The 25,936-nt window shown below is 52.8% G+C and overlaps 11 protein-coding genes across 11 annotated transcripts; 6 read left to right on the forward strand and 5 right to left on the reverse strand.

Annotated features, from left to right (window-relative positions):
• Window positions 1–719: 719 nt before the first annotated feature.
• AB675_1886 (Malic acid transport protein) lies at window positions 720–2,071 on the forward strand (the record flags this gene model as incomplete). Its single annotated transcript, XM_018141810.1, has 2 exons — window positions 720–888; window positions 933–2,071. 2 exons carry the CDS (start codon window positions 720–722, stop codon window positions 2,069–2,071), a joined length of 1,308 nt encoding a protein of 435 aa, XP_018002818.1.
• A 153-nt stretch (window positions 2,072–2,224) lies between these two features.
• On the reverse strand, window positions 2,225–3,108 carry AB675_1887 (uncharacterized protein; the record flags this gene model as incomplete). Its single annotated transcript, XM_018141811.1, has 5 exons — window positions 2,225–2,405; window positions 2,465–2,485; window positions 2,577–2,649; window positions 2,803–2,860; window positions 2,929–3,108. The coding sequence occupies 5 exons, from the start codon at window positions 3,106–3,108 to the stop codon at window positions 2,225–2,227; spliced, it is 513 nt and encodes a 170-aa protein (XP_018002835.1).
• Window positions 3,109–4,847: 1,739 nt separating this feature from the next.
• On the reverse strand, window positions 4,848–7,693 carry AB675_1888 (Histone-lysine N-methyltransferase 2E; the record flags this gene model as incomplete). Its single annotated transcript, XM_018141812.1, has 2 exons — window positions 4,848–6,526; window positions 6,595–7,693. The coding sequence occupies 2 exons, from the start codon at window positions 7,691–7,693 to the stop codon at window positions 4,848–4,850; spliced, it is 2,778 nt and encodes a 925-aa protein (XP_018002848.1).
• A 2,664-nt stretch (window positions 7,694–10,357) lies between these two features.
• On the forward strand, window positions 10,358–11,653 carry AB675_1889 (Succinate--hydroxymethylglutarate CoA-transferase; the record flags this gene model as incomplete). Its single annotated transcript, XM_018141813.1, has 1 exon — window positions 10,358–11,653. One exon carries the CDS (start codon window positions 10,358–10,360, stop codon window positions 11,651–11,653), a length of 1,296 nt encoding a protein of 431 aa, XP_018002638.1.
• A 382-nt stretch (window positions 11,654–12,035) lies between these two features.
• AB675_1890 (Protein-lysine N-methyltransferase rrg1) lies at window positions 12,036–12,782 on the forward strand (the record flags this gene model as incomplete). Its single annotated transcript, XM_018141815.1, has 1 exon — window positions 12,036–12,782. One exon carries the CDS (start codon window positions 12,036–12,038, stop codon window positions 12,780–12,782), a length of 747 nt encoding a protein of 248 aa, XP_018002834.1.
• A 215-nt stretch (window positions 12,783–12,997) lies between these two features.
• Window positions 12,998–14,090, reverse strand: AB675_1891 (putative NADPH-dependent methylglyoxal GRP2; the record flags this gene model as incomplete). Its single annotated transcript, XM_018141816.1, has 2 exons — window positions 12,998–13,450; window positions 13,515–14,090. 2 exons carry the CDS (start codon window positions 14,088–14,090, stop codon window positions 12,998–13,000), a joined length of 1,029 nt encoding a protein of 342 aa, XP_018002987.1.
• A 623-nt stretch (window positions 14,091–14,713) lies between these two features.
• On the forward strand, window positions 14,714–15,805 carry AB675_1892 (uncharacterized protein; the record flags this gene model as incomplete). The annotated part of the gene is made up of 1 exon (XM_018141817.1): window positions 14,714–15,805. The coding sequence occupies one exon, from the start codon at window positions 14,714–14,716 to the stop codon at window positions 15,803–15,805; it is 1,092 nt and encodes a 363-aa protein (XP_018003074.1).
• Window positions 15,806–15,860: 55 nt separating this feature from the next.
• AB675_1893 (uncharacterized protein) lies at window positions 15,861–17,009 on the reverse strand (the record flags this gene model as incomplete). The annotated part of the gene is made up of 3 exons (XM_018141818.1): window positions 15,861–16,360; window positions 16,429–16,532; window positions 16,624–17,009. The coding sequence occupies 3 exons, from the start codon at window positions 17,007–17,009 to the stop codon at window positions 15,861–15,863; spliced, it is 990 nt and encodes a 329-aa protein (XP_018003093.1).
• A 3,744-nt stretch (window positions 17,010–20,753) lies between these two features.
• AB675_1894 (uncharacterized protein) lies at window positions 20,754–21,509 on the forward strand (the record flags this gene model as incomplete). Its single annotated transcript, XM_018141819.1, has 1 exon — window positions 20,754–21,509. One exon carries the CDS (start codon window positions 20,754–20,756, stop codon window positions 21,507–21,509), a length of 756 nt encoding a protein of 251 aa, XP_018002810.1.
• A 975-nt stretch (window positions 21,510–22,484) lies between these two features.
• Window positions 22,485–23,592, reverse strand: AB675_1895 (uncharacterized protein; the record flags this gene model as incomplete). The annotated part of the gene is made up of 2 exons (XM_018141820.1): window positions 22,485–22,595; window positions 22,645–23,592. The coding sequence occupies 2 exons, from the start codon at window positions 23,590–23,592 to the stop codon at window positions 22,485–22,487; spliced, it is 1,059 nt and encodes a 352-aa protein (XP_018002846.1).
• An 857-nt stretch (window positions 23,593–24,449) lies between these two features.
• Window positions 24,450–25,395, forward strand: AB675_1896 (Target of rapamycin complex 2 subunit AVO2; the record flags this gene model as incomplete). The annotated part of the gene is made up of 2 exons (XM_018141821.1): window positions 24,450–24,623; window positions 24,673–25,395. The coding sequence occupies 2 exons, from the start codon at window positions 24,450–24,452 to the stop codon at window positions 25,393–25,395; spliced, it is 897 nt and encodes a 298-aa protein (XP_018003078.1).
• Between the last annotated feature and the right edge of the window lie 541 nt (window positions 25,396–25,936).

A 25,936-nucleotide genomic window follows, 5' to 3' on the forward strand; every position in this document is an offset into this window, starting at 1 on the left:
GTACTCACAATTGAACCCACGACCTTTCACAAGCTCTTGACCTCATTCAGGTCATGCGAAGCGAAAATCATACCCCTAGACCAAGCACCCATTTGAATCTGTGTGCGTTTTAACGGCACAATTTGGAGCACCCGGGCGTCAGAACAATATATAAAATTCTGAATGTTCAGCTGTTGTCAGGGGTGAAAACCTGGCCAAGCTGTCACTTGCCCCGCTCAGCCACCGCGCAAGTCCACGAAGATCTCCGCTGGTACCACTATCTGACGAGCTCAAAAAGTCACTCGCCTGCAACGGATACACGGCAAGGTTCTAACTATCTTTACAAGTCGCTGACGACTACAGCGAATGAATGCCGCTCAAACTGGAAAGCACGGCTAGCCACCGTCGTCAATTGCTCTTTCCGCGGTTCAAGATGGTTACTTCCTTTCGCTACGACAATTCGAGGACGCGCCTTCCGTCCATTGCAGTGCCCGGCTTTCCGAGTTTTGGTCGTCTGTCGTGCAGCTAACGGTCGCACTTACAAATGAACGTTATGGCGTGAGACGAATGTTTGCTCGGTTGATCGGCGGATCATGCAGCACGACGACGATCACGGCAGGTGGCATACACCATGTATCGAGAACTGTTCTCGTCGTGATAGCTACCTTGAACCTGCTGGCCCAAGTGGTGAATCTAATGGCTCTGAACCTCGCCAACGCCCCGGGCGGAGTGCAGCCGATATGCCAATCACTACTGGAAGACTTGGTGCTTCTCGTCGCAACGAGCAGTACCAAAGCATTCCGCCGCCGAAAGGAAATCTACCGCTGAGAAAGCGCCTCAAGCATGTTACTTGGGCATGGTTCACGCTGGTTATGGCGACTGGTGGTATTGCAAGCACTCTGCGTTCGGGTTCGTCGCTGGCCTTGCATCGAAGACACAGCTAACGTCGACAGTGCCTTTCCGCTTCAATGGACTCTACGCCATCGGAGTCGTATTCATGATCCTCAACCTCGTCTTCTTTGTTATTATCTGGGGCATGATGTTTTGTCGATTTTACTGGTACCCGTACATGTTCAAGCTCTCGTTTCGGCACCCAACAGAGTCGCTCTTCGTTCCCGCCGTCGCGGTGTCCTTTGGCACTATACTTATCAACATCGTGGAGTATGGATCGGACAAGGTCGGGAGGTGGCTCAATCGTGCTATCCTTGGGCTGTTCTGGTTCGATTCTGGCCTTGCTGTTACACTCAGCATCACGATATACCTAATCTTATGGTCAACGCAGACTTATACCATTGCCAGAATGACACCCATCTGGATCTTCCCAGCCTACCCATTGCTGATTATTGGTCCGCATGCTGCAGCTCTGGCACAGGAGATGGTCAATCCCAGGGAAGCCCTTGCTGTTGTCATCGGCGGCTTCACTATCCAGGGCATTGGGTTCCTGGTTTCAGTCACAGTCTATTCGGCCTTTGTCTACCGGCTCATGACACACAAGTTACCCGCCGAGTCGCTACGACCAGGGATGTTCGTGTCTGTTGGCCCTAGTGCTTTTACTGCTTCTGGAGTGATTGGCATGGCATCGAACCTGGATACTATACTGTCTAATTGGCCTGGAGGTTCATACATGGGTATGGATCCTCGACTTGCTGCCAATATTCTGACTATCGTTGCCAATTGGGTGTCTCTTTGGCTATGGGGATTGGCTATTTGGTTCTTCTTTGTCAGTCTAGTGGCGAATTTGGTCTGCCTTCGCAAGCCCGGATCATTACCCTTCGCTATGACATGGTTCAGCTTCATATTTCCGCAGACGGCGCTCACCAAGGCGACATTTCGTGTCGCTGCTGCGTTCGATGCTTTCCCACTTCAGGTCGTCGGTTGCGTTATGACCGCAACTCTCATCCTGGTGTGGTTCTTGGTCGTCGGAAAGATGGTTCACGCCATATACAAGAAGCAAGTCCTTTGGCCAGAGACAGGTGAGGACAAGACCGAGGGTGGCTTCAGCATGCCAAAAGATCACGATGAGAAAGTTGTGCTGGGTGACGTGGTCAGCACTTCGACGGATATTGGTAGTGGTCGGACGAAGTCTCGGTAAAGAAGTGGTACAGAGATCTTGTCCCACCTCGCTCGCTCAGGTTGATTGGCACCCCCCTGGAGCGCAAGATTGTTCAAAGGATCGATTGGCTAGCATGAATACGTGATCATCAGTTTGCTCGTTGCCATAACATCCAATAGCAAGTCATCAGCTTCACACAACACGCCTCGTCTTGCCTGTCTCGACCTCGTACACCCACCCGCTAATGGTGACACGGTCAGGCACAAGCTTGCTATTCTGGAGAAACTTGACATCGTCCTTCACGGCTTGGTCGAGATCTGGGAACGGCAGGAAATCGATGTTCCGGGAGATTAGCTCGGCTGTTGCCTCACCTCTGCAGTGGTCCCTCAGTCTCTGCCTTTCTCGGCGTGAGGCCAGAAAAAATTTACGTACCCAAGATTCTGCTCCACGACGCTAGTGCACTGTCAGTACGGACATGTATTCGGGGAGGTCCAGGACCAGCAGACTTATGTCACGCCCGATTCAGGATTCTGGAAGTACGTACTCGTATGCATCTTTGTTCTTGAAGGTCAACATCCCGCAGCCTGTGTGCTTGACTAGGATGACCTCGGTAGTGCCTGTCTGTGTCAGCAGGTCCCCTATCCTGCCTCACTGAACGTCACATGAAGCATGGCAGGTAGGACTCCTTCGCGGCCCCTGCCCACTTCAATTCGACCAACCGGCTTCTTAGTGGCGACGGAATGCGTAGAACAGAAGGCAGGCATACTCACCAAGCAGCTGCTCGGAAATGACAATGCTTCTAAGAGCATCCTCTGCAATGGCACCGGCCTGTACCACAACAACATCGATGTCAGCACATCGTCCTTTGTGTCTCTCGACGCATGCGCAGCACGTACATTTCTGATGACATGAGCGTCACCAAGCTCAATCCCGAACGCCCTCGCCGGATCGATGCGCGCGTCCATGCATGTCAGGACCAAGTACTTCTTCGCTGGCGGGAGAGCGAGGTCGCCTTTCGTGAAGGAAGACGAGTATTCTTCAGAAGCGGCTTCGACTTGCTTTTGGATGGCTGACATGGTGATATACCTTTGCTTACGCTGCTGAGTATTGTGCTCTGAATAAGGAGCGAGATAGTGTGAGTCCCACTGAGGTATCTTGCCTGGCCTGCTCTCCGCCTACCTTATCATCTTGGACACAAGGCCACTGCTATGACGCCTTGGCCTAACTCATCGTGTTTCAAGACGCCAGATCCCAAAACAGCCAATCGATACCTCGAAGACAGCCTATCGAAGCTCGACTTGGACCGGACGTGCTTGAAGCAGGCAATGGCGTGCTCGAAGAGATGGCCTTGACCCCGCCTCTGTCAATGAAAGCGCGTCTTGACTCGGAGTGTTGTGCAGCCTCAGGACGCCATGCGCTTGATTTGGTGGGGGCACTGGTATGGGCTGGTGGGGTCGATCACCCTTACCGAGGAGACATAAAGTCTTGCGCCTATCCTTAGTACTTGAAGGTCCGGAGTACTTTGAACTTCATAGATCCCTCTCACACACATGCATGCCGGAAGATGACTGTCGTCTAATGGCGAACTAAGCTTACTTCGCCTGGTTGATCTGATGGCTGACAAGCAGAACATGATCGCGTCTGCAGGCACACTTGAACGATCACTGATTGCGCCGTCGATGAGATTGAGCTTTGAGGTCAGATTGCCGACCAGTAGGTCGCTTTGTCATTTCAAGCATCGGAACGGTGATGTTGGGCACAACGACTTCGAGTTGTGAGAGCATTCCGCTTTCGGAAATCCACCTTCCCGATTCAGGTTCAATCTGTTCATCCTGGCCATCCAAAACATAAATGTCGTTCTCAACACCGCGCCTTTGCCGCCCCGAACTTCAAAACAACTCAAGTCGAGAACCTGTCTTACGGCCCCGCTTTTGATATAGGAGCATTCTCGGGGGCGTCAAAGCAAGTTCGGTGCCAGAGGAATGAAGTTTTGTATGGTATGATGCATTTGGTTCGTTGAGTACGCCGTAGCAGTACGGTGAACGTTGATGACATGCATGGCAATTTCAACTATGCTTACAATTCACGATCTTCAGATGTTATCGGCCGACTGTTGGCAGAGGTAAGAAGAGTGTTAGGTTCAGGCAAGGCCGCGCGCAGGCCATTCTGCGCTCGCCGCAACGCTGCAAATGGTCGCGGTCGTGCTCCAACAGACAAGTGATCCGTAGAGGCAAGCAGGCACGGTATACCTAGGTATACTCTCTGACCTACCTGTGAGGCAGATCGATCTTGACCCATTGGTTCTTGCAAGATCAGGGCGAGCAACCAAGGAGGAACCGAGCGAAAGCCCATGACCTTGAGCGGAAAGAGGTAAAGTGAAAGCGGAACATATTCTGTATTGAACAGTGATAAATAATTTAGCCTTAGCTACTACCTTGCCATTCGCTCCGTATCCTTGCCCTACTTGCCTGTGGCCCAGCCGTAGCTTCGTGTATCGTGTCGACTCTGCAAGTTCCCTCACTCCGAGCCCTGCCGTCAAGCTCATCCTCGTCATGTCAACCTCGTTGTTCGATAACAAAATCAGCGAACGCCCAGGTAGCAACGTGAGTGCAAATAAGCAAGCCACAAATGTTGGAGACACACTGAGCAAATGACGCTCGTCAAGTCAGGTGTCTCGCAGGCGTGCTGTTTGTCAGCCCCGCCGTCTCATATTGTACAACCGTCTGCCTAGCGAACATTATGCGACTTCGCACCGTCGAGCAGACAGAGGGCTCTCAGGACCTTCGATCGTCGTGCGAACGCCGGAGACGAGTTATCAGGACGACCCGTTCTGTGCTTGGCCTTGCATCTGCGCGAGACGAGCCAGGACGTTGTTGACCTCGGTGGATCCTGCGGCAAGATTTTCAGCAGCAACCCGAAGATCAGGCTTACTGCCCGCTTGCTCGACTATTGACGGTGCAGTGTCGTCAACAACGGCTTCCGGCGGAGAGTACTCTGCTTCTTCATCGACATCCTTCATTGGAGTATCCTCGACGGCGACCTCGGGAATGCTTATCATGGCAGCTTCTTGCTTGATCGACTCATCTGGTATCACATGGGTCGCTTCCAATGAGGGCGCAGGCGATTCGCTAGAGACTTTACGCTCGGATTCCGGAGATGAAGGCTTGTCGTTAGGCATTGACGTCCCAGAGCTTGTATTGCGTCTGGATTTCATGTAGTCACCCAAGCTGAGCTTCTTCCGCGCTGGACTTGGGGTTGGCGTTGAGGCAGTCGGAGTCAGTAGCGGTGCATGCAGTGCCATTGGTGACTGAGCTGCCACGACATTGCCTGGCGTTCCTGCCGTTGATGGACTACTCGCACTGTTGAACGCAGGCACTGCTGGCATCGATAATATCTGCAGCTTGGGTGCCGGTACCTTGAATTGCTTCTGCGAATGCGCTGCCTGTGAAGGCAACGGATACGTCGGCGAGACCACAGGACTGGCAGTATTTGCTTCAGACGATGTCGATGGTGAAGGCAGTACAGCAGAGCGGGCAGAGACTGGTGACACAGCCGTAGCCAAATCTGGCATTTCCACCTCGCGGCCGGGGCTGGTCAGAGGCGTTCCAGATTGCGAGTTCGGCGAGTTACCGGCCGCTTGGCAACGCTGCTCATACCTCGAACGATTCGCAAGTATCTTGCGCAACAACCTCTGCTGTGGAGTGACATACTTCATGCGTTTCGCGGGCGGCATTTCGATCTCCACGTCGTCAGGTTCCGTCTGCGTAGCGGCCTCCACGTATACTGGTTTCGATGGTGTTTGCCGAGGTGTATTCGACTTGCCTTTGCTGCCTGAAGCCATGCCGGGTGAGCCGGGATATTGTTCCGTACCAGAATTGACCAACTTGTGCCCCTGAGGCACCGGTGTGTTGACGTTTGAGCCACCGCTAGTACGCTTTTTCGTCTTCTTTTCTTTCGTTTTACTCCTTTCCTGCTCTCGCTGTTCTAGCGCTTTCAATTTCCTTATCTCGCGATCAGTGAGTTGTGATCCCAGTAGGGGCGGAGCGTCCAGTGCAGCAATATTACTGGGAGTCATGTCCCTGCTTTTTGGTTCGCTGGCGGACCCAGACGTTGATCTCTGATCTGCCTCATCGTCCTCGTGCTTCAGTGCCTCGCTGCCAGCCCTACTGTTTGGGCCGGTGCTTCTTGGAGACATGACAGCCTTCGATTTTAGCTTCTTTTTGCGCCCTGGCTTGCCCTTCTCTGGACTATCAGAGGATTTGAGAAGTGTCCGACGATCGAATCGGGAGAAGAGGCAAGCACCGCCCTTATTGCAAGCACAATCACCGAAATTGGCCAACACCCGACTCACCCAGTCGCACTGGCGAGCAAAAGGCGGGTCGTCCTGGTCTGATGGAGGGTCGGTCATGAAGCTCGGAAGGAACCAAGTCGATGTGAGCTCCACGCCGGCTGGGATGTCACCCTTCGACACAAAACAATGTCTCCAGTCGCCATCTTGTGTTATAAAAGTCTTCAAGGTAATGTTGGGATTGCAAGACGTCTCAGATAGCGAAACTGCGTACCTTGCTTGCGACTGTCGACATAAATGTTCATGTGAGGATGAAAGAACACGAAAGGGTCCGGATGTGAAAGCTCCTGCCATCGGTTTTGTGAGTGCTGCTGGCAGTATTCGTCAAGCATGCCGACTTCGCCTCGGATTTCACCCACGACGGTATCTTTTGGAATCGATTGTTGTGTGACGATGTATTTCCATCGTGGAGACTTGCCTTCGATGTCGATATCTCTGCGCTCAGTATCTTGGACCGACACAAGGGGATACGTTGAATCGTCGAGCGGCCCTGTCGCTTGGACAAAGGGTGCTTGAGTGCTTGGTGCTTCTCCTGGTCCAGCGATCCGTGAAGGCGTTGACCGCCAGGAAGATAGCTCTTTCAACGCAGGTATGGTGTGTTCGTTCGCTTGCGCGTCGGTCGTGCCCTGGTCGTGGTCGTACAATTCCAGGAATTCGGCAGTATACAACGGTATTGGAGGGTACCGGGCTGCATCTGGAGGTGATTTGGATGGACTGGGGTAATGTATGTTTGATAAGGCTCGCTTTCTGGTCTCGCCATTACCATTGCCATTGCCATTGACTGAGGCCACAGAACCTGACGTCCGATGGCTTGTCTTTGGCTTCTTCGCAGGAGGCGGCTGATCCCTACCGTTCGATAACGAATCGTGTCGGTCGAGGTGCCAGCCATTTATCTGTTCGGCCGTCGTAGAACTGTCTTTGTGCTTTTTCTTCGTGGTCTTGGTGTTCGGTCGTTTGACCTTCCGGTCACCGCCCTCGAGTGGGCCTTCTCGATGCCTTCGTTGTCGCTCGGCTGCTCGTTTTGCGTCGACCTCCCTGGGAAGGCAATCTGAGCAGAAGTGCTCGTCTGGTACCTTCTTCGAGGGGTAGTAGCATTCGATATGTTGCCAAGTGTCGCATTTCTCGCAGTAGACAGTGTTTCCATCATCGTCAGCATATCCGCATATACATTTGATGGTGTACTCTTCCTCTTCTGCGAGATTTGCGTTGGAGGCATCGCCATTCAGCAACGGCGATTGCTGCTCTGGAGCGGCGGTGACCGGAAATGGGTGTGCTGTTGAAGTCGTGGTGAAGAAAGAGGAGGAATCTGTCATACTATGACAGAGGGCCTCCTCATGAAGGGTTTTCAGGATGTGTTATGAGGGTTTCGGGCATCGATCTCGTGGTTTCTGTCTGCTATTGTAGAGCATCTGCTACTGTATAGCGTTTTTGAGCAGCAATTTTCGCAGATAAGTCTCTAGAGACGCTCAATACGCCATCTGCGGCATTGCGAGCCAGTCAGGCGTGGTTCGGTGCAGTTTATCGACTTCGAGAGAGCCTAAGTCGAATGCGCCCAAGAGTAGATCAGTTCGAACAGCGTGGTGAGTGACGCGCGAGGTAACAAGTGAAGTCTCTAGCAGATAGTATACTGGTTTTCGTACAATTTTGGATCGTGAGGGCGCGATTCGAGAGTGAATGAAGGGATTGAAGGTCTCTGAGTGCAAAACTCGAATGGCGGAAAGCTGGAAATCGAGAAGTAGAGGCGGCTTGCGGCGCAAACAAAAGGAAGAGTCAACCTCAAGCAAGTCAATGCGAAGGACTGCTGTGATGGACTGAAATATCGAGGACGCTGTTATGAGAGTGCTGATGGATTCGAAGTAAGAGGAAGGAAAAAGAGCAGGAGCAATCCGAGGGGTGTCGCATCGAAACGGACCTGAGAGGAGGAGAGCAGACACTGCAGTGCCAGTGGTGAGAGCGCCACAAAGCAAGCCTGAGCCTTTCGCTCCTATGCCTATACCGGCGTTAGCTTTCTGGACTCCTGCTGCGAAAAAGCGGGATCGAGGCCTGTCTACCAGTGAGCGTCCGGGCGCTGAGGATGATTGTTATCCATCCATGCACGAACCAATGATGGGGGCGACTGAGGCCTCAAGACATAAAAGCGGCACTCCAGGCGTGAACGTTGTTGCAGGAAAGGAGCGCCAGGGTGTGGTCGATTCAGCCGGCTAAGCCTAAGCGGATTGCTGCCTAGCAGCTTCGTATACATTGCTTCAAATCTGCGCTTCTCCCGCGAGATAAAACTCGAATCGCGTACTGCGACACGATTGTTCTTTGCTCGACACATCAACTCGAAAGCTGCAAGAACCCGCGCATATGCGAAGTGCTGACAATGTACTTGTCACTGACTGCAGAGCGCAGCGTTTCACCAAAGTCCAATAACGACGACTTGTCGCAGCTCTGCGGGCGGCTGCAAGAGCTGATGCGCCTAGAGCCTATCACCGTCGGACTACAAGACAGGGCGCACTTCTGTCAGTTGGCTTAGAAACTGATGCAGGTTTTCTTCTTACCCTCCTTCTCACTCAGCCAACACACCTCAGAAAACAGAACTCTTTCCAGGAGCATGAAATGTTCATTCTCTACATATCATTCTGTTCGCCTTCGATCCGATTGTGATCCGATTTTCCCTCGGATTACTCCCAAGCACATGCCTTGCGATTGTCAATGATCGCGCGTATCGATCTACGCTCCTCCGAATCCCCGCGTACCTGCGACTTACATGAGGCGATGACAGTCTCTGAATAGTAGACATCGTTCTTCGAAAGATGCAGGAGGAGTTGTGTAGAAGATCATTGTGATTATGTCCCTGAGATCAGTCGTAGAATACTATCGCATCGCTCGAACGCTTAGATGAATTCAGTCGCCCCCCTCGCCACGACAAAAAGCCAACCGGAGAGAATATTTAGAAGATCACATGTGGATGGTCAAGTACTCAGTCCTGGCATTGTGGCGACGAGCGCGTTCTTGTTCGAAGTTGCTCACTGTGCTGCTGCGGCGATCGCTACCCTGAGCGACCCATGCTGAGAATGCTCGCGCCTGGAGATCGCGGACTGAAGGCTTGGGTTGCTTGGTCTTTGCACCCTCAGTCTCGCTGGAGCGCTTGTGGAAGAGACCCATGGTTGTTTGCTGTGGTGTTGCGTTGAGAATGGGAGTGTTGAGGGTTGTGCTAGTTGATGTTACTGGTACAGTAGTTGTTACTGATAGCTGTTAATGGTAGTCGTCACTGGATAGAAATTGCTTCCTTGGTGATCTGTATTGATGACATTCAGTACAGCTAGGAGGAGGCGACATCCTTATATAGACCAGTAATCGCATTAGCTTCGAGGTCGACGGTGAGGCATTTCGAAATTCTCGAGCCCATGCTTTGGAGGCTGACGGCAGCATATTTTCGGTAAATTTAGGTGTCAATGGCACCCAACCTGAGTCTGCTGCGTTGCCCTATCATAAACTTCAGGCTCTCCTCCAATTAAAGAAACCACGCATATATGGTAGGAGAGGCTCTGCTCTGCTTACAGTGACCCAATTGCACGTGCTCCCAAAATGTTTCGCGGCACAAAGCTCTCAACCTACGCTCCGGCATTTCCCTCGAGTTCAGCCACTAGGCAATGCCGTACTGATGGGACCGGCATCTGCTTCGTTTCCAGCCACTAGGCGTCGTCGCGGTGCAGGCGGGACGGGTACTGCAGCACGACGGGTACCGCTTAGCATCTCGGGCATGCTTGCCTGAGACTTCGCCGATAGGATGCCCTCCGGTTTCGCTGCTCCGGGTGCTTGCTCGGGCAGTACCGAGGCGAGCGTTTAGAGAGTTCCCCTCATGAGGAGAACCAGTCTGTATAAATCGTTCTGATGAAGGTTCCCAGTATAACACTGTCCATGATGTGTGGTAGAGCCTGCAGCAGTGAGCCACGGTACATCAGTCATCCGCCTCAAGGATCGAGTGGAGGATGAATTGGACCACGGTTTCGAGGACATTGCCATCGCCATGTTCACTGCCACAAGCGTGCACTAGGGCTCGTCTCTCGAAGGGCAGCCTTGCTACGTTCACCAGACAATTCAGCGCTGCTGGAAGGCGTAATGGACCCTACGACTTTAACTCGCCCGAAGCCAGACCACTTGATGGCGTCACAGTCGTTGCCCTCGAACAAGTAATCAGTGGCCCGTACTGCACACGACAGCTGGCCGACCTTGGCGCGAGAGTGATTAAGATCGAGCGGCCTGGCACAGGAGACTTCGTCCGGTACCACGACAAGCGTGTGCTCGGACAATGCTCTCACTTTGTCTGGACCAACCGCAATAAAGAGTCATTGGAGCTCGACGTCAAGAAGGACGAGGACATTGCAACGCTCAGGAAGCTCCTCAAAAAAGCGGACGTGTTCGTTGCAAATCTTGTGCCTGGAGCAACGGAGCGGCTGGGGCTGGGATATGAGAAGCTAAAGGAGCTCAACGACCGACTGATAGTGTGCGAGATATCAGGATATGGCGGTGATGGTCCGTACAAGAAGAAGAAGGCATACGACCTGCTCGTCCAGTCCGAGGCTGGCCTCTTGTCAATAACTGGCACGCCGGAAACAGCATCAAAGGTTGGCGCCTCAATAGCAGACATCTCTGCGGGCATGTACGCATACTCTGGAATCATGGCAGCTCTGTTGCAGAGGGCAAAGACAGGCAAGGGCTGTTACCTCGACGTCAGCATGCTGGAAAGCATGACAGAGTGGATGGGCTTCCCTATGTACTACGCTATGGATGGACAGCCACCGCCTCCGAGAGCTGGGGCAAGCCACGCGTCAATTTACCCTTACGGCCCGTTCGAAGCGAAGGACGGCACGGTTATGCTGGGTCTTCAGAATGAGCGCGAATGGGTCATACTCTGCGAAAAGGTGCTCGATCTGCCTGATCTGGCCAAAGAGGAACGCTTCATCAACACAGACTCGCGTTCCAACAACCGCAAAGAGCTCTACCCAATTATCTGCGAAGCTCTATCGCGTTTCACCTCGGCAGAGGCTACACAACGACTCGAGGCAGCTGGCATCGCGAATGCGAACCTCAACAGTATGGAAGACGTCTGGAACCATCCCCAGCTACACGCGAGAAGACGATTCCGGGAAATGGAGACAGAGGCTGGCACCGTTCGCACGCTCATACCGCCGGGAATGTCTGCTGATGTCGAGCCGCGCTTGGATCCTGTGCCTTCGATAGGGCAGCACAACAAAAAAATCATGGCTGAGCTTGATGCTCAATAATAGTTGGCCGACGATCTCGGGCCTCCAGGGTGACTTTCCAGGCACATGCTTTCACTGCCTCTTGGCAGGCTCCACTGGGCACACCTCGGCGATCTATCATCTTTAATGCAAGGTAGAAAAGTCGAGTTGTACAACACTCTTGCTATTTGCACGCCGGCATACAACATATCAGACATCTGGATTTCAGCCCTGGATATAGTCCCATCTACGCTGTCCTCTGCGACAGGCCTACAATCCCATTTGCGACACTGCGGCAGGTCTAAATACAGACGACTGAGGCTCCATCACGAGTACCTTGGCAACTTTCGCATATATATAGATCTGCTCTGCTGGTCTCCAGCACTATAACTCCCAAACACATGATCAGTATAGCCCAGAGACGATGGAGGACTGGAAACGGCCCATAAACGACTACGACGTCATTTTAGATACCCACGGCCACAAAGTGTCTATAAATATAAATGTTCCCAAACTTGCCGCAGAAAACCTACACTTCCAGACATGGGGTTCGGCGAGAGTCCTCGCTGGCCAGCTGCACACTATTCCTCTCGACAAAGATACCTTCAGAGACGGCAAAGTAGGCGTTAACATTCTCGAGCTCGGCGCCGGCACAGGCCTTGCTGGACTTGCCGCCGCCGCGTTATGGCAAACCGAAACCATCCTCACGGATTTAGCGCCGTTCGTGCCAGGACTGGCTCGAAATATCGAAGTCAACCAACAAGCCCTCTCAGAACGCGGCGCGAAAGTCCTGAGTGGAGCTCTGGACTGGAATGCACCAGCCGAACTACCACTATTCAGCGATGATCCAGCAAAACCCGACCGAATACTGAGCAGTGACACCGACAAAGCAAGCGTCATCATCGCCGCAGACACACTCTACTCGGAGGAGCACCCCAGAATGCTTGCAAGCGCGATTTTTGCGTGGTTGAAGAGAAGTCCAGAAGCGAGGGTTATCGTTTGCTATCCTTTGAGGGTGGCGTACCTGGATATCATCCGGGATTTGTGGCAAGTACTTGAGGAAGGGGGACTTGAGGCGCTGATAGAGGGGAAAGAGGAGATCAAGGACGAGGTTTGGGACGATGAGCGGTTGCATGAGTGGTGTGTGTTTCGTTGGAAAGAGGGCAGCTGATGCTGAGTGGGTGATGTAAGACATGGACATACGTAGGTTGTCTTTGAGCGAATCTGATCCACTACTTGAGACAACCCTGCAATGTTGGATGTGCTGCTTTAAAGACATCTTCTCTGCCCTGGAAGCTCACTGTACCTTTGAGACACCCAGGAGCTGGTCTCGTACGCATTGCGTCCGCCAGTGGCAATCATTTCCCTTACAACGGCTGGTGACAATCATTTCCCTAGCAGCGGCTGTAGGCTCCTCACCGTGTCTACCGTACTCTCCTTCAATCCCCGATACTTGATCCCTAGCACCTCCAGCGATCGGCTGTTGTCGTATCCCGCAACACCTTCCGGTGGATAATCCCCAGACTTGAGCGCCTCCCCGGTTGGTAAGACGTCTTTGTACTCTGGAAACTCTTCACCGATGATCTTGACGATCTCCGCGTTCGAAAAGTTGCCTGCTGTGACGAAGAAGCGCTTGCCTCCTGCCTCTTCCTTTTCGACCGCGAGCACGTGTGCCAACGCTATATCTCTGACGTCCACGAAGAGGTGGTTCCCGGTCGGGGGCAGTTTCGACTGTGAGGTCCCGTTGATGATATCGCGATAGCGCTGATTGCTGGTGTTGAGGCTGTCAAGAGAAGTCAGGTGATGGATGATTGGACCTAGGACGAGTGGTGGATTGGCCTGTACATAGTGTCAGCAGGCAGTCCTGGACTGTGCAATTGCTTGTTGAGCCTGCAGGACTTACAGTAGCGAGCGAGAAATTAGGCTTCTCCTGCTCAACGAAGTCCCAGGCGCTCTTCTCGGCAGCGACCTTGCTTCTGCGATATGCAGCCATGGGATTTTGGTAGGCTTCCTCCTTCGTGACTGGTGACCAGTCCTTCTCGGAGTACTTGTAATCCGGAGCCTTTTTGGGATCGAAAATTGAGGCGAAAGAAGAAGTCACTACCACACGCTTTACCGAAGGGGCATGCGCCTTAATTGCTTTCAGGATTCCGACTGTGCCATCCTCTGCTGCAGACAGCATAGCGTCGACCTCACTCCGCGACTTTGCCTGGAAGTGATACGGCGAGGCAGCGTGGATGACTGCCTCAAAAGGTGGGTCGGATACAACAGCTTTGTTGAATGCTCCTGCTTGGGACATGTCTGGTACCACAGCATAGCTCAGCTTGGACTTCTCAACACCGGAATGGTACTCAAGAATCTTGTCGCCTTTGTCTGCTGAGCGTACCGTTGTCACCACTGAGTGACCTCTTTTCAGAAGCACGTCAACGATGTGGGCTGCGATGAAGCCGCTCCCGCCTGTCACGAGTGTTCTGGTCATATTTGCGAGTTGAAGATGTCGGAGTGTACAAAGTATTAAGTTATCGACTTGAAGATGTCGAGCTGTATTCGACGGGTCTGTAGAGCAGACACCCTTACCTTATATCCTGGCGACGTCTGGCCGAGGACGATGGCAGATCGATGCTATTTCCTAAGCCCGATCATAAAGCCGCCATCGACACACTCGACGTGGGTAGTTTGCGAGCAGATCCAGATTCTGGTGTTTAGTCCCTGCAAGGCTCTCTAATCATATGGTGCATACGCCATACGTGCCGGTCATCTGCGTAGACGAAGAGGCGACTTAGCAGTGCCGGAAAGAGATGGATACTGCGACCGCAACGCTGAGGGTAGTCAGCAAGATCCGCGATGTAGTGAGTCACGGCTCAAGGTATTCGATCTCGAGGCACGTTGAATCAATGGATATCTCCGTGAAGGCGTGCTGGAGTGAATTTCGGTGCAATAATAATAGGCGTGTTTCGCACTCGGGGAAGCCGCGACTGCTCTGAAAGGCGGTGCGATCGGCAGCGACCACGTTCAATTTACACAAGTCGGCAGCCGCGATCTTCAGGCTCGCTTTGGTGATCTGAACGACCTGTCTGCAGCATCCTGCCGGTCCATGCTGGCATGTCTGCCAGTCGCAATGCAGCTGATGCAACCATTGCGACAACGCTCGCCTTGGTAGATCAATTTCTTTCCGCGCTCGCACCAGATGCGACGGCTGACACACGGACGACCCAGAATAATGCGCCATCACCTCTCTTGCTCCTCGAAACTGCAGCGAAGACGCTGAAAGCACAAGTCACAAAGTCCTCCTTGTTGACAGTCACCCCACCATTCACACCAAGCGCCATTTCGACGTCCTTCAAGACCATCAACGAGTCGATCTTGCCGTCTCTGGTCACTGCAACACTCCTGATTACCGGTGAGACTTTCACCGAATCCTTCGCGAAAGAGGCAAGAGGCTTGTCTCGAGTGGTCCTGCGGGAGCTTTCCGCCCTCACAAAACTCGTCGAAGCACGCAGCAAGGATGGACAGCCGAAGTCAGATCCGGCGAAAGCAAAGAAAGCAGAGATCACGGAAGCCACAGGCAGAGTCTGGGAGTCATGTGATGCACTGGTTTTATTCAGTCAGCAGGGTCTGCCAGGCTTCACAGTCCGCAAGGCGAAACAATGGCTTGAGCTCATGAAAGACGCCGTCAAGGAGTTGCAGGAATGGGATCCGAATGAAGATATTGATGCGAACAATCCATTCGACGATGCGGCGAGCGACGACGGGGGTGAGGACTCTGGCGATGCCGCTGGCAGCGAGGAACCGAACCACAGAGCCACCATCTCAGCTGGAGTCAAAGAGCAGGCTCTGCGCGTGCTTAGTCGAATCCCACAGAGCATTCACGTGGTGGTCAAGCAGCGACTGGAGAAGTTCAGACCTCCAGGCGGCGGAACTTTGCCGGTGGAGACACGAGATACTCTGGACTACATCGTCACAAGTACACGAGCAATATCTGACATGCTGGACGAGGCTGCCGAAGGTATGTATCTCGGAGACCCAGAGTTGTGCCTGAAGAAGGCTGGATCTGCGCGAGCCCTCACAATCGAAGTCGTAGAGCGAGTTGCCCAGCCTCTGGATGCTTTGCCAGGTGTAGACTCCAGCCAAACGCCCGGGGACAAGTACGTCCAACGAGCATTAGAATGGATTCGACAAGTAGACACTGGATAAGTGAAGGAAGCATGGTCTCAAAGGAACTCTATGTTATCGGACGTCAAGGTACGATCTACCCACTTGTGATCCGTGCCGTCTGATCCGCAGTCCACATTTCTTTCTCGATCTTGATACACCTCTGGCCCCATTTGATCGTCGCCCACGCGCCTACAGCACCCCAGACCGATGGCACTGCCCAGCCCAGCGCATATCCAACTTCTTGGTCGACCTGCGGGAGCCAGATGATGAGCAGAAGTAACGCGCCCAGAAGAATTGCGGAGATCGCCCACGCCCACAGCATCTGTACCAGCATTCTGCGAAATCTTGGGGAGGCATTGTAGCGGTCCATGGCAGCCTGGCGGTAGACTTTCCCTCCTCCACCGTCGCAAGCCGTGATGTCCTCCATTATACAAAAGGTAAGTGGCGGGCAGATGTCGCCCTTGACATGCGAGCTCAGGCGGAAAGGCAGCCGCCATTGAAAATGGTGGCCAACGCCCGTCATGACCATGGTCGCACCACCCATGATGATGCCTACCGGCATGATCATCGACAGACCGCGCATGATTGGAGGATCTGGAATGCTGAAGCCGATCATGAGGGCCGTCATAAAGAAGTATGGTGGTCCCAGCACGAGGTGGTACTGTCGAAGCCCCATCGCCAGGCTCCATTCAGCGGGCGATAGGTGTCTCGCTTGAGGCACAGGCGAAGGCCGCGCAGTCCGTATTCTCCGCCAGATATGAAGCCGCTGTGGCAAGTTAGTCGATGTTCACTTGAAGTAACACCGGCATATGGACAAAGCAAATCCTGCTGCCGTTGGAAGGGAACATGGCACTTACAACATCGCCGTGATGATGGCGAATAAGGCACCTCTCCGCATGTTCGTCAGGTTCGAGAGTGTGAAGTAGAATATGATCGGGATGAGAGTGCATTCTGTGAGGATCAGGAACCAGAATAACGATATGGTGAGCTTGTGTTCTCGCAAGTTGTATGGCAGTGGAGGTGGTCCTTCCGATTTCTCTGATGGTGAAGCGACATTGCCTATGGCTACTTCCTCCAGTCCGGCGACGTGCGTGCCTTCGTCCTTCTTATTCTTCTCCGAGACATCATTGCTTGTCTCCGAATTGATGTCATTTCTCAAGGTCTGCTGCGAAGCTGTGCTGTTGTCGCCGTTGCTATTACTGCTGGAAGCGGCATCCTCGGCCCTGAGATGATTGGTCGTCATGCTGTATTGCTGTTCCGAGTAAACTGTGGTCGTTGTGTAGTTGCTCTCACCTCCCCAACAAGCACCAACGACTATGTATACACTTCAAATCAACTGATACAAACACATCATTTCAAAGCAAGTAGAGGCAATTTCTCAGAGGTCGCAGAAAGCCACCAAACGCATACATCACGACAACTTTGACCCCTTCCGAGTCGGAAGGATCAGTTGCCTAGTACTTCCACTCCCAGAATGTCTTGGACCACGCAATGCGTCCAACAATTTCTCGCTTGCCATCGTAGCACTACATCTTCGATGTGCCGCAAGAGCCCAGCAGGCCCAGCCGTTTTGCATGCGTCATGATGCCTTGGCCAAGGGCTTGGGTTCTTGGGAGGTCTTGGTAGTCCCGCGGACTCAAAAATTGAGGCTGTGTTGGCCTGCTCAGGTAAGCATTGACTGATGCACAGTATGGCGGGAGATAGGTCTATGCTTGTTTGTTACTGGTTCGGAGCGTTGTGGCCGCAAGGTAGCTTGGTGCTGCTACATGATATTGTGAAGCACAGGGGACAGGGCTTGGCGTCGGTGATAGTAAATTCCTCTTATGGATCAATTCTGCACGAGTACGAGACGCGGTAAGAGCGTCCGCTAGACAGGCATGTCGATGACACGGCGTCAGTTGGGCAACATGTACTGGGATAGGAGCTCTGCATTGCGATGAGCCCATGCTCCTGGCGTGCGATGAAGCAACGCGAAGGGAGTCATTGAATACCTCATGCACGCATGACGCCCAATATTCCTGGTGACAGGCCAAAAAGAGAGATCACTTCTCGCATCAGACCCTGCACCACATGAAAACGGCTCAGTATCAGACAAATCGCCAGCTGCCGAGCAAGGCACTTTAGGCTCGTCCCCTGAAAGACCTCGAGAACATCGCTGTCTCGATGACTCGACTCTGGCTCATGGCACCTGTAGGCAGACCCTACCATGGCCTCGATCACATAGCAATGTCGCGTGCCAGGGCCAGTATAGCTGTCGAAGTAAGGACCCATTGCGGGTTTCTCATGGAACGATGCGATGAGCATGCGTGGTCCGTAGAAGCTCCGTCATGGCATCGATAACACGAGTGTATCGATTGCTGAAGATCGTCTGTATCTCTTCACCCATCAGGTCAGTGTTCCGAGACCTATAGTGTAGTCGTGCAGATTATTGCGTGTATGGCGTCTCACAGCCTCAATTGACGGCCGCATGTTTGGCCGGTATACCCCAGTATAAACGGTGGAATAGCATCCGAGCCCGCTCTGGCTATACTGACATAATCATTTCATTTCGAAGCAGGCTCGTATGCTATTATACGAACAACTCACCGAGAACGAGGCGGGTCCAATCTCATGAAGTACTGTACCTTTAGACTTTGAAGCTTATAGCATCTTTGCTGACTATACAGTATAGCGGATCTCTCGGGAAGATCTATACTTGCCAAGAAGGAGGCATGCGTTGCCTTCTTCGTTAGGCATACCGGCAGCCTGTTGCAGGAGGGACGAACCTCACAGACGTCCTTGCGAGAAGCGGCATTGCAACTGGAAGTCGACGGGCGTTCGTCCGAGGCAGGCGTCTGATGCGGAGGCATCAAACTTGGAACAGATGGGATACCGAGATGTGAAGGTGCGCGTCGGAACAGACAAGGGCACAAGGCAGAAGCGAATGAAACTGGAAGGACGAATATCTAACATTAGACATGAGATCGTTAGTGGTTTGCCAAGGTGGTTTGATATGTTCCAGAATCCAGAAGCGGTCAATCTTGCGCGACCTCGCTTGGCGAGCCGCGATCGCCTAGGAAATCTGCAGCGGGTCGGAGATAGGCAAGGCCTGAGGGACTTCTGCGGGCGTAAACTTCGAGCCCTGGACACCGAGGGCGAGCCCTGATTTGCTGACCTTCCCGTCTCGCGGGGCTTAGACACTCGTACAGCGTTAGAGGCATCACTGCTGCACGAGCGCAGGATGTACTGAACAACGACATGATGCGACCATCGGTGTATATTGTTAACGGAATCATTTCTGGACGTATGCTCGTTGGAATACAAATATGCTGCGTTTCGCTGCTTGAGAACGGACCAGACATCAATCAACAAACAGCCATCAATCAAGTCAAACAAACATCTTCACCCACACTCAAATACAGTCGCTCTGCAACAAATCGAAGACACACATACCGTCACCAATCCTACAACAACCCGCCCAAATGATTGCCAGACTCAACTCAACGATCTCTCTTGCTAGCTCAAACAGCAGCACATCGTCCACATCATCAAGGACGTCATCTACCCATGAGAGACATTTGGCACCATGCGCATACCACGAAGAGCGTGTATTCAAGCATGAGGATTCGCAAGCAGACCATGCTCACAACGCCGCTCTGAATCGCCATCTCCTCATTCCGTCCGAGAAGAAAGTCTCATCAAGGAGGACGTCGCTGAAGGTCAAGACGATGTCAATAGCTGTCTCGGCACGAGGCATCTGAGATGGACGTTGGATCATCGATGTGAATGCGATTTGCCAGTGTTGGCAGTAAAGCGAAGCAAGGAGTACCCGTATCTGGGTGGCATGAAAGCCATATGTTTCGATACCCATGAATGTATGATTACGAATGACAACATCAGAGCTTCTGTTTCCTTTGCAAATGAGCAGCGTCCTGCAGTCTGGAAAGCGTAGATCACACTTGGTTGTTGGGTGCAGCGACGAGGAAGCATCCTTGCAGCGAAGCAACCTCAGAAGCGATAATTTTGGGTAAAGCACAACGATGAGCGTTACGTTGGCCAGCAAGGCGGTTTCGGAAACCGTACGGCAGCCTGTTGACCTCGGGAACTTCATCTACCTAGGTAAGAAAAACGTCGTCATCGATTATCGAATCCGAATTCCTTTCCCCGGCGTACAGTATCATGGCGAGGTATAGATCGCGATCCACTCTGCTGTCGCTGGAGCCAGTGCGACTCTGCGACAATCATGTCTTCACACCCCGGATGTTCTATCCTGAGCACGGTCTCGCAATTGTCGACTTAGACCAGCTCTGGTGGTTCGCGTTTCTCAGCGCTGCTGCCATGGACATCCCCGCGAAATTCCCTGCTCGAAACGATCAGGTAGGTAGCGGTCACTCGCCGTCGACTAGACAACGCCTCTCACGAGCAGAGTCGAGCTGAAGGTGGCAGACAAAACTGTCACCACCAGTGTCATCGCGCCTGGGCCACCTTCCAGATTGTCTCGCACTCTATCGACAAATGGGAGGACGGCACCGATGCAGATCTCCCACGGCTATTGAGAAAGTGTAATTTCTCCAGGGCGACTACGTCGAGGCGACCGACGATCTTTGTCTCAGTTGCTACCCATTTTGAGACGAATTTGGTATCTGCTTACACGTGATTGGCTTCCTAATTCGTATCTAGCGGACGCCAGAAGGCGTCGTCGGACAAACTAGGCAGACTTGAGCCAGGTCAAGAATCATTCACAGGCAGGGTCCCCATGGTGGCGGGCGCGCTTGAACCTTGTTCAATGACGCTCAGTTGCCTCGTCAAGGTACCTGTGCGCCCCCAAATACTCGACATATACACCATAGCGCCACCCCCGGTATCAGTGTCAAACAGTACTCACTTGACCACTGTTGCAGACTATAACGAATATCACGACTAATCTACGACTTGTACCAATATTGGCCTTCAAGGTCCTTCGACATTCTACCGTCACTCACATATATTACACATCGAATCAGCAGCTATGCAACGACCGTCGCTAGCAAGGCGATGTACAGACACATCCTCATCAACGAAACGTCCAGTCCACCTGTTGCTACGAGGCAACTCGGCACAGGACGTCTATACTGTGAAACCTGAGCACACTGGAGAATATATCCCGAAGTCGAGGCCATTACCGTACACACGACCCAGCTCGTCTTCCTCATGCTCATCAGACGAAGACAGTGTTTTCGATGATGACCTTCGGCGGGACACATCAGCACACTATGACTACTACTCGGACGACACAGAAGACGATGACGAAGCAGACATGACCACTCTCAACCTGTCCTCATCGGGCTTCACATCAATGCCTGCCCAGCTCCTCGCAGAAACCGACTGCTGCATGCAAATAGAAACACTCGACATGTCACAGAACATTTTAGACGGTGCTCAGGAAGAATACCTATCAGAACAGATTGTCCTCCCAAACCTATCATCACTGTGTCTGGAGGACTGCAATGTGACGAGTCTCGAGCCACTATGCAAACACCTATACGCACCAAACCTACGGGTACTGAACATCTCGAATCATCGGTTACGCGGCTCAGTGCCACAATTACAACGCTACTTTCCGAAACTCGACACTCTTATCGCCAGCAACGGCAAGTTCGAGCACCTGGACGAGTCTGTGATATCGAGTCTCACTCGAATCGACCTGTCCAACAACAACCTCACAGACACAGATGGTTCGCTATGTGAGCGGTGTAGGCGGCAAGGCACTGAATTGGTTCTGTGATGACTACCTTTAGGTAGACCTGTATTTGTAGCGGCATAGCAGAGATTTCGCGCTCAGGCGCATAGCATAATAGCATTGACATATTCAAACAGGCATTTCCCAGCACACATCAAGTTGTCCAGATCACTATCCGTCCAGCCGGACTGGTGCCCACGAAGTATCGCCCAAACCCAATCGCTTGATAGAGACGTACTTTTACTTGCATTGTAGATCCCTATGCCAAGTCCGAGATCTACATGTGGACCATCCCGGCAATTCGCTCTTAAAGATAGGTAATCAAATACCATGCAGAGTTCTTTGCTGTATACTGTGTAGCTGCAGTGCTTGCATCACAGATAGTAGGGAACACGGTGGTTACTAGAAAATGGTCTTCAACTTCCTGTCACCTTACAGAATGTGGTCTCAACGTGTGACACTCTGTGCCCCTGGCTTAGATTTGTATACGAGGAGGCTGAGAAGAAGGCTGCTGAAGCGAAAGGCACGCTGTCATACGTACGTCATCTTGCATGCGCAGGATAACTCACCAGACCGATTTGCCTTGCCCCTCGAACAGCGTGTCGGTTGCTTTGTTCAAGCACTTACGTTGCCGTGGATTCTTCCTGCCCATACTCTCATACTGCCCTCGAGCTCTGGACAGGAAGCTGTGCCCGACAGGGCTGACTGTTGGCGAAAGCCTGCGCCGCGGCCTGGGGCAGTTATTGCACTTTGCGTGGGAAGTTTGTGGGGATTTTGTTGCTATTCTTGTCTTTCGGGGAAGGGGCGGAGGCAACCGTAGTACCCGAAGGCCAACCTCTAGGGCCTCTATTGTCTGTGATGCTGTTGTTAGCCTTGGACTGTCATCCAGAATCGATCGAAGCCGCCTACCACTTGTTTCGGTCGCCGTAACGGCTTGGCTCTGGGCCTATACGAGGTAAGGTGCTGTGTTATTCTGAGCATGAAACGGTGACATGATCTTGAGGCCTTCTCTCATTCTCGCTACAGCCTGGTCCCATCAATAGCGCCCAAAGGCCCGAAGCAATCCAAGTACACGGTCGATTTGCCAAGCAGGACTTTTATGGTGTTGGTCGTGAGGTTGAATCTAACGAGCTATGCCAGCAGTTAGCGAGCAAGACAGTATGCTTCTCAGCGCACGCACCCCATGCACACAGTCGCGGTGGACGTTATGATCCAACGGCAAATATAGTGGCGTAGCCCTGTCAGCGAATCGAGTGGGATTTTCCCGTATTTGAGCATCGTCCAGAGCCCAATCGTGAGTTTCGATGCCTGGCCATGCTTTCCACTCCTGCCCATGAATGCTTAGGTTGAGATCCACAATGACGGCCGGAAGCCTGCTCCAGTCTGCATGCCGACTTCTTGCGCCTGCTAAGGCATAAAGCCAGCGATTGACAGGATGGTGCCGGCTCTGCAGCTGTGACTGCACGAAATTTGAGTTGAGAAACCCTGCAACTCCGTGCTGTGTAGAATCACCCAAGGCTTGCTGCACCGCGAGCCTCGCCTCGGCTTCCGTGTCCCTTCGTGCGAGCATTGCGAACGCTCCAGCACCAATTCTGGGGCCTCCGGTCGCCGGACCGGTGAACGCTGCCAGTATTGGGGGAGTCAGGAAATATGTTCCGAGGGCAGGGAACAGGGACTTGACCGTGGCAGCTACTGTCCAGATGTCCATGTCTTCAGGGTCAAGGCAGTAAAACTTGTTTGGGTTCGCCATAATAGCAACCTCTCCAAGCTGCTTAAGCACGATCTCCTGGTCCAGACGCTTGACGGTCTCGAAATTCACTCTTGTGTTGGTGAGCAACAGTTCCCTGAGCCTCTTCGAATGCCAGTCGATGTCGCGCGAGGCCAGAATTGTACTTTCACTACCAAAGATCGCAGTCGCCTCCTCTCGACAAGTCTTGGAAACAGCTAACATAGCCGCTGATGCAGTCCGATCGCGGACCGCCATCGTTTCGTCTTCTCTAGTGTATAGCTGAACAACACTTCCTGCGAATACGTGCCGGTATATCATCGCCCGTATCTCCGCCGGCAGTCTGTTGAGAAACGAAGGTTGTTGTGCAACAGACGTCAAATTGGTCTGCTCACTAGCCATGTTGTCTGAGTCAATCTTGCTTTGGTCGACTGTCACATCGAGAGATCGGCCTTGAGAGTTGTGTTGCCTGGTTTGCCGTCGGCGCTGCTCGCAACCTCTTACTTTGGAAATGGATTGAGGTCTACTGTATGCGAGCTGCTTTGTTCTGATAACTGCACGTTCCCCTGCCGATCCAACGTCGTCAGATTGCTGTCAACGGTTAATGCGCAAGTCGAGCGGCTTGCAACATTTGCAGCGTAATGCGAATCTAGAAGAAAGATGAGCAGTGGCCAGCGCACAGTGTCTGTCATTCAGGCAGAAGGAGCCGAGCGAAGCATGCGAAGTTGTAATTTCGTCCGAACAAACATTGAAGGCAACGATCTAGTAAAATTCCACACGTTCCAGAGTCTGCTGTACAAATACCCAATTTGCATCGCAACACTTGCCAGATATCGGTCCCGTATCATTGAGGTGACTCATCTTATCCATCTTGAACGGCCTCGAAACGAGGCAAAAATATTCACGGGAGTAAGATGGAGATTAGTGTGCATGAAATGACCTTGGGCCATGATCAGGAACCATGATACAGTTGCGACTAGCAAGCGCTTTTGGATCATGGGTAAGTCGAACGAGAAGAACGAGGTGAATGAGGCAGGAACGCGAGCATGCGGGGCAAAAACTCAAACGCGTCTCTCACCAGCCTGAGCGTGGGGGCGAAGGGGCGAGTGATCATCCAACTTGGAGCATCGGAGTCGCCAGCAACGACTTGGAGCTAATGGGCCATCCTTGGTAGCACTATCCTTCGACGTTTCGCACAACCCGAGGCACCTCTCTTGTGATGCACAGGAACACGCCTGACCATTTTGAACAATTTTGCGATGGAGCGGGGTGAAGCGTCCACGAGATTGAGGGAGGCTATTCAGCTCGATGATACCTCGCTGGTCCAGCGCATGCTGAAGGAATCACCGCAATCGCTACAGAACCCAGACTTCTCTGACAAGAGCAACACGTCCTTGCACCTCGCCGCATTGTATGGCCACGCAGAGATCGCAGTACGTTGGCCCATTGGCTGCAAAGACTAGTCGCTGACCCCTGCTGGAGGAGTACCTGATATCACTGGGCCACGACAGAGAGGTCGACCCCGACTTCCAAGAATACATATGGAGCCCTGACTGCACAAATCTGGGTACTTCGATCAACACTGATGGGCATAGTCCTCTGCACCTAGCCGCAGCGTATTCCAGACCAGACTGTGTCGAACTGCTGTGCACGCAATTTCCGAAAACAGTCAATCGAGCAGATAAGCACGGCCGCACACCACTACATCTGGCAGCAGGCGCTCATATTGAGCCTAGAGTGGCTCTGCAGACCGCTCGACCCTCCAAGCCTGCCTCAAACGAGGATGTGTCAGTGATAGAGACACTGGTTGCACACGGAGCACGATTGGATGCGCAAGACTCGAAAGGAAACACCTGTCTGCATTATGCCACGGCTTGGGGAAATTTGAAGGCTGTCAGAGCCCTTGTTGAGGCTGGAGCGGTCCCTACCAGCACGAACCGTGAGGGCTGGAAGCCGAATGCTTACAGCCTTACTGTGCAGGCAGACGTCTACTACAAAGCCTTGGTCACCGACTGGGAGAAGCGGAGGGAGGAAGACGCACAGCGAGAGAGCGAGCGGTCGCATAGCCGAAGCGTTCGTCTTGTCCAGGCAGACGATGGCGACGACTACTCGAGTCGAAGTCGTGCCGGTAGCGCCAGAAGCCATGGTACTAGCAACACTGACACCGGTCTGGGAATCAGCGCACCTACTATGGAGGCCTTCTAGTGGTACGCATGTCATGGCGTAGGGTGGCCATGGACTTGCCGACTCTTAGGCTGTCACGAGTGCCAATGGCGAAGTTTTCGTAGATCCAGGAAATGTTGTAGTCTCAGTATGTAGTAGACACGGTCGAGACTACTCAGGTACGAAGTTGCGCATTTGACGAATGACATCAACCTGCATTCTGATTCCCCCATTTCACTGCAGCCCATCACGATATCGTGCAGTACCCACTTGAGACCGCCCGCATCACGTACCCGGAAGCATCAGCCTGACAAGATGACTTCAATTCATCATTTGACAACTCTCTCCCTTCTCCACCTCTCCTGTGAAATCCGCGACCACGCCGATCTCGACGCGAGCCTGACCCTTAAGCACGAAACTGGGCCACCATCCGTGCTATCCCTATCAATCAAGACCTGCTTAGGCGCACTCCACGTGCCCCAATAGTGACCCCTCTTCAACAATCGCGCTCGAACGCCACGGGAATTGCGCAAATTACTTGCTTCCTTCGCTGCCCCTTCGTTGGGAGGGGTGTCTGACCGCC

The sequence above is a fragment of the Cyphellophora attinorum genome (genome assembly GCF_001299255.1).
Source record: "Cyphellophora attinorum strain CBS 131958 chromosome Unknown Contig6, whole genome shotgun sequence".
Lineage (NCBI taxonomy): Eukaryota > Fungi > Ascomycota > Eurotiomycetes > Chaetothyriales > Cyphellophoraceae > Cyphellophora > Cyphellophora attinorum.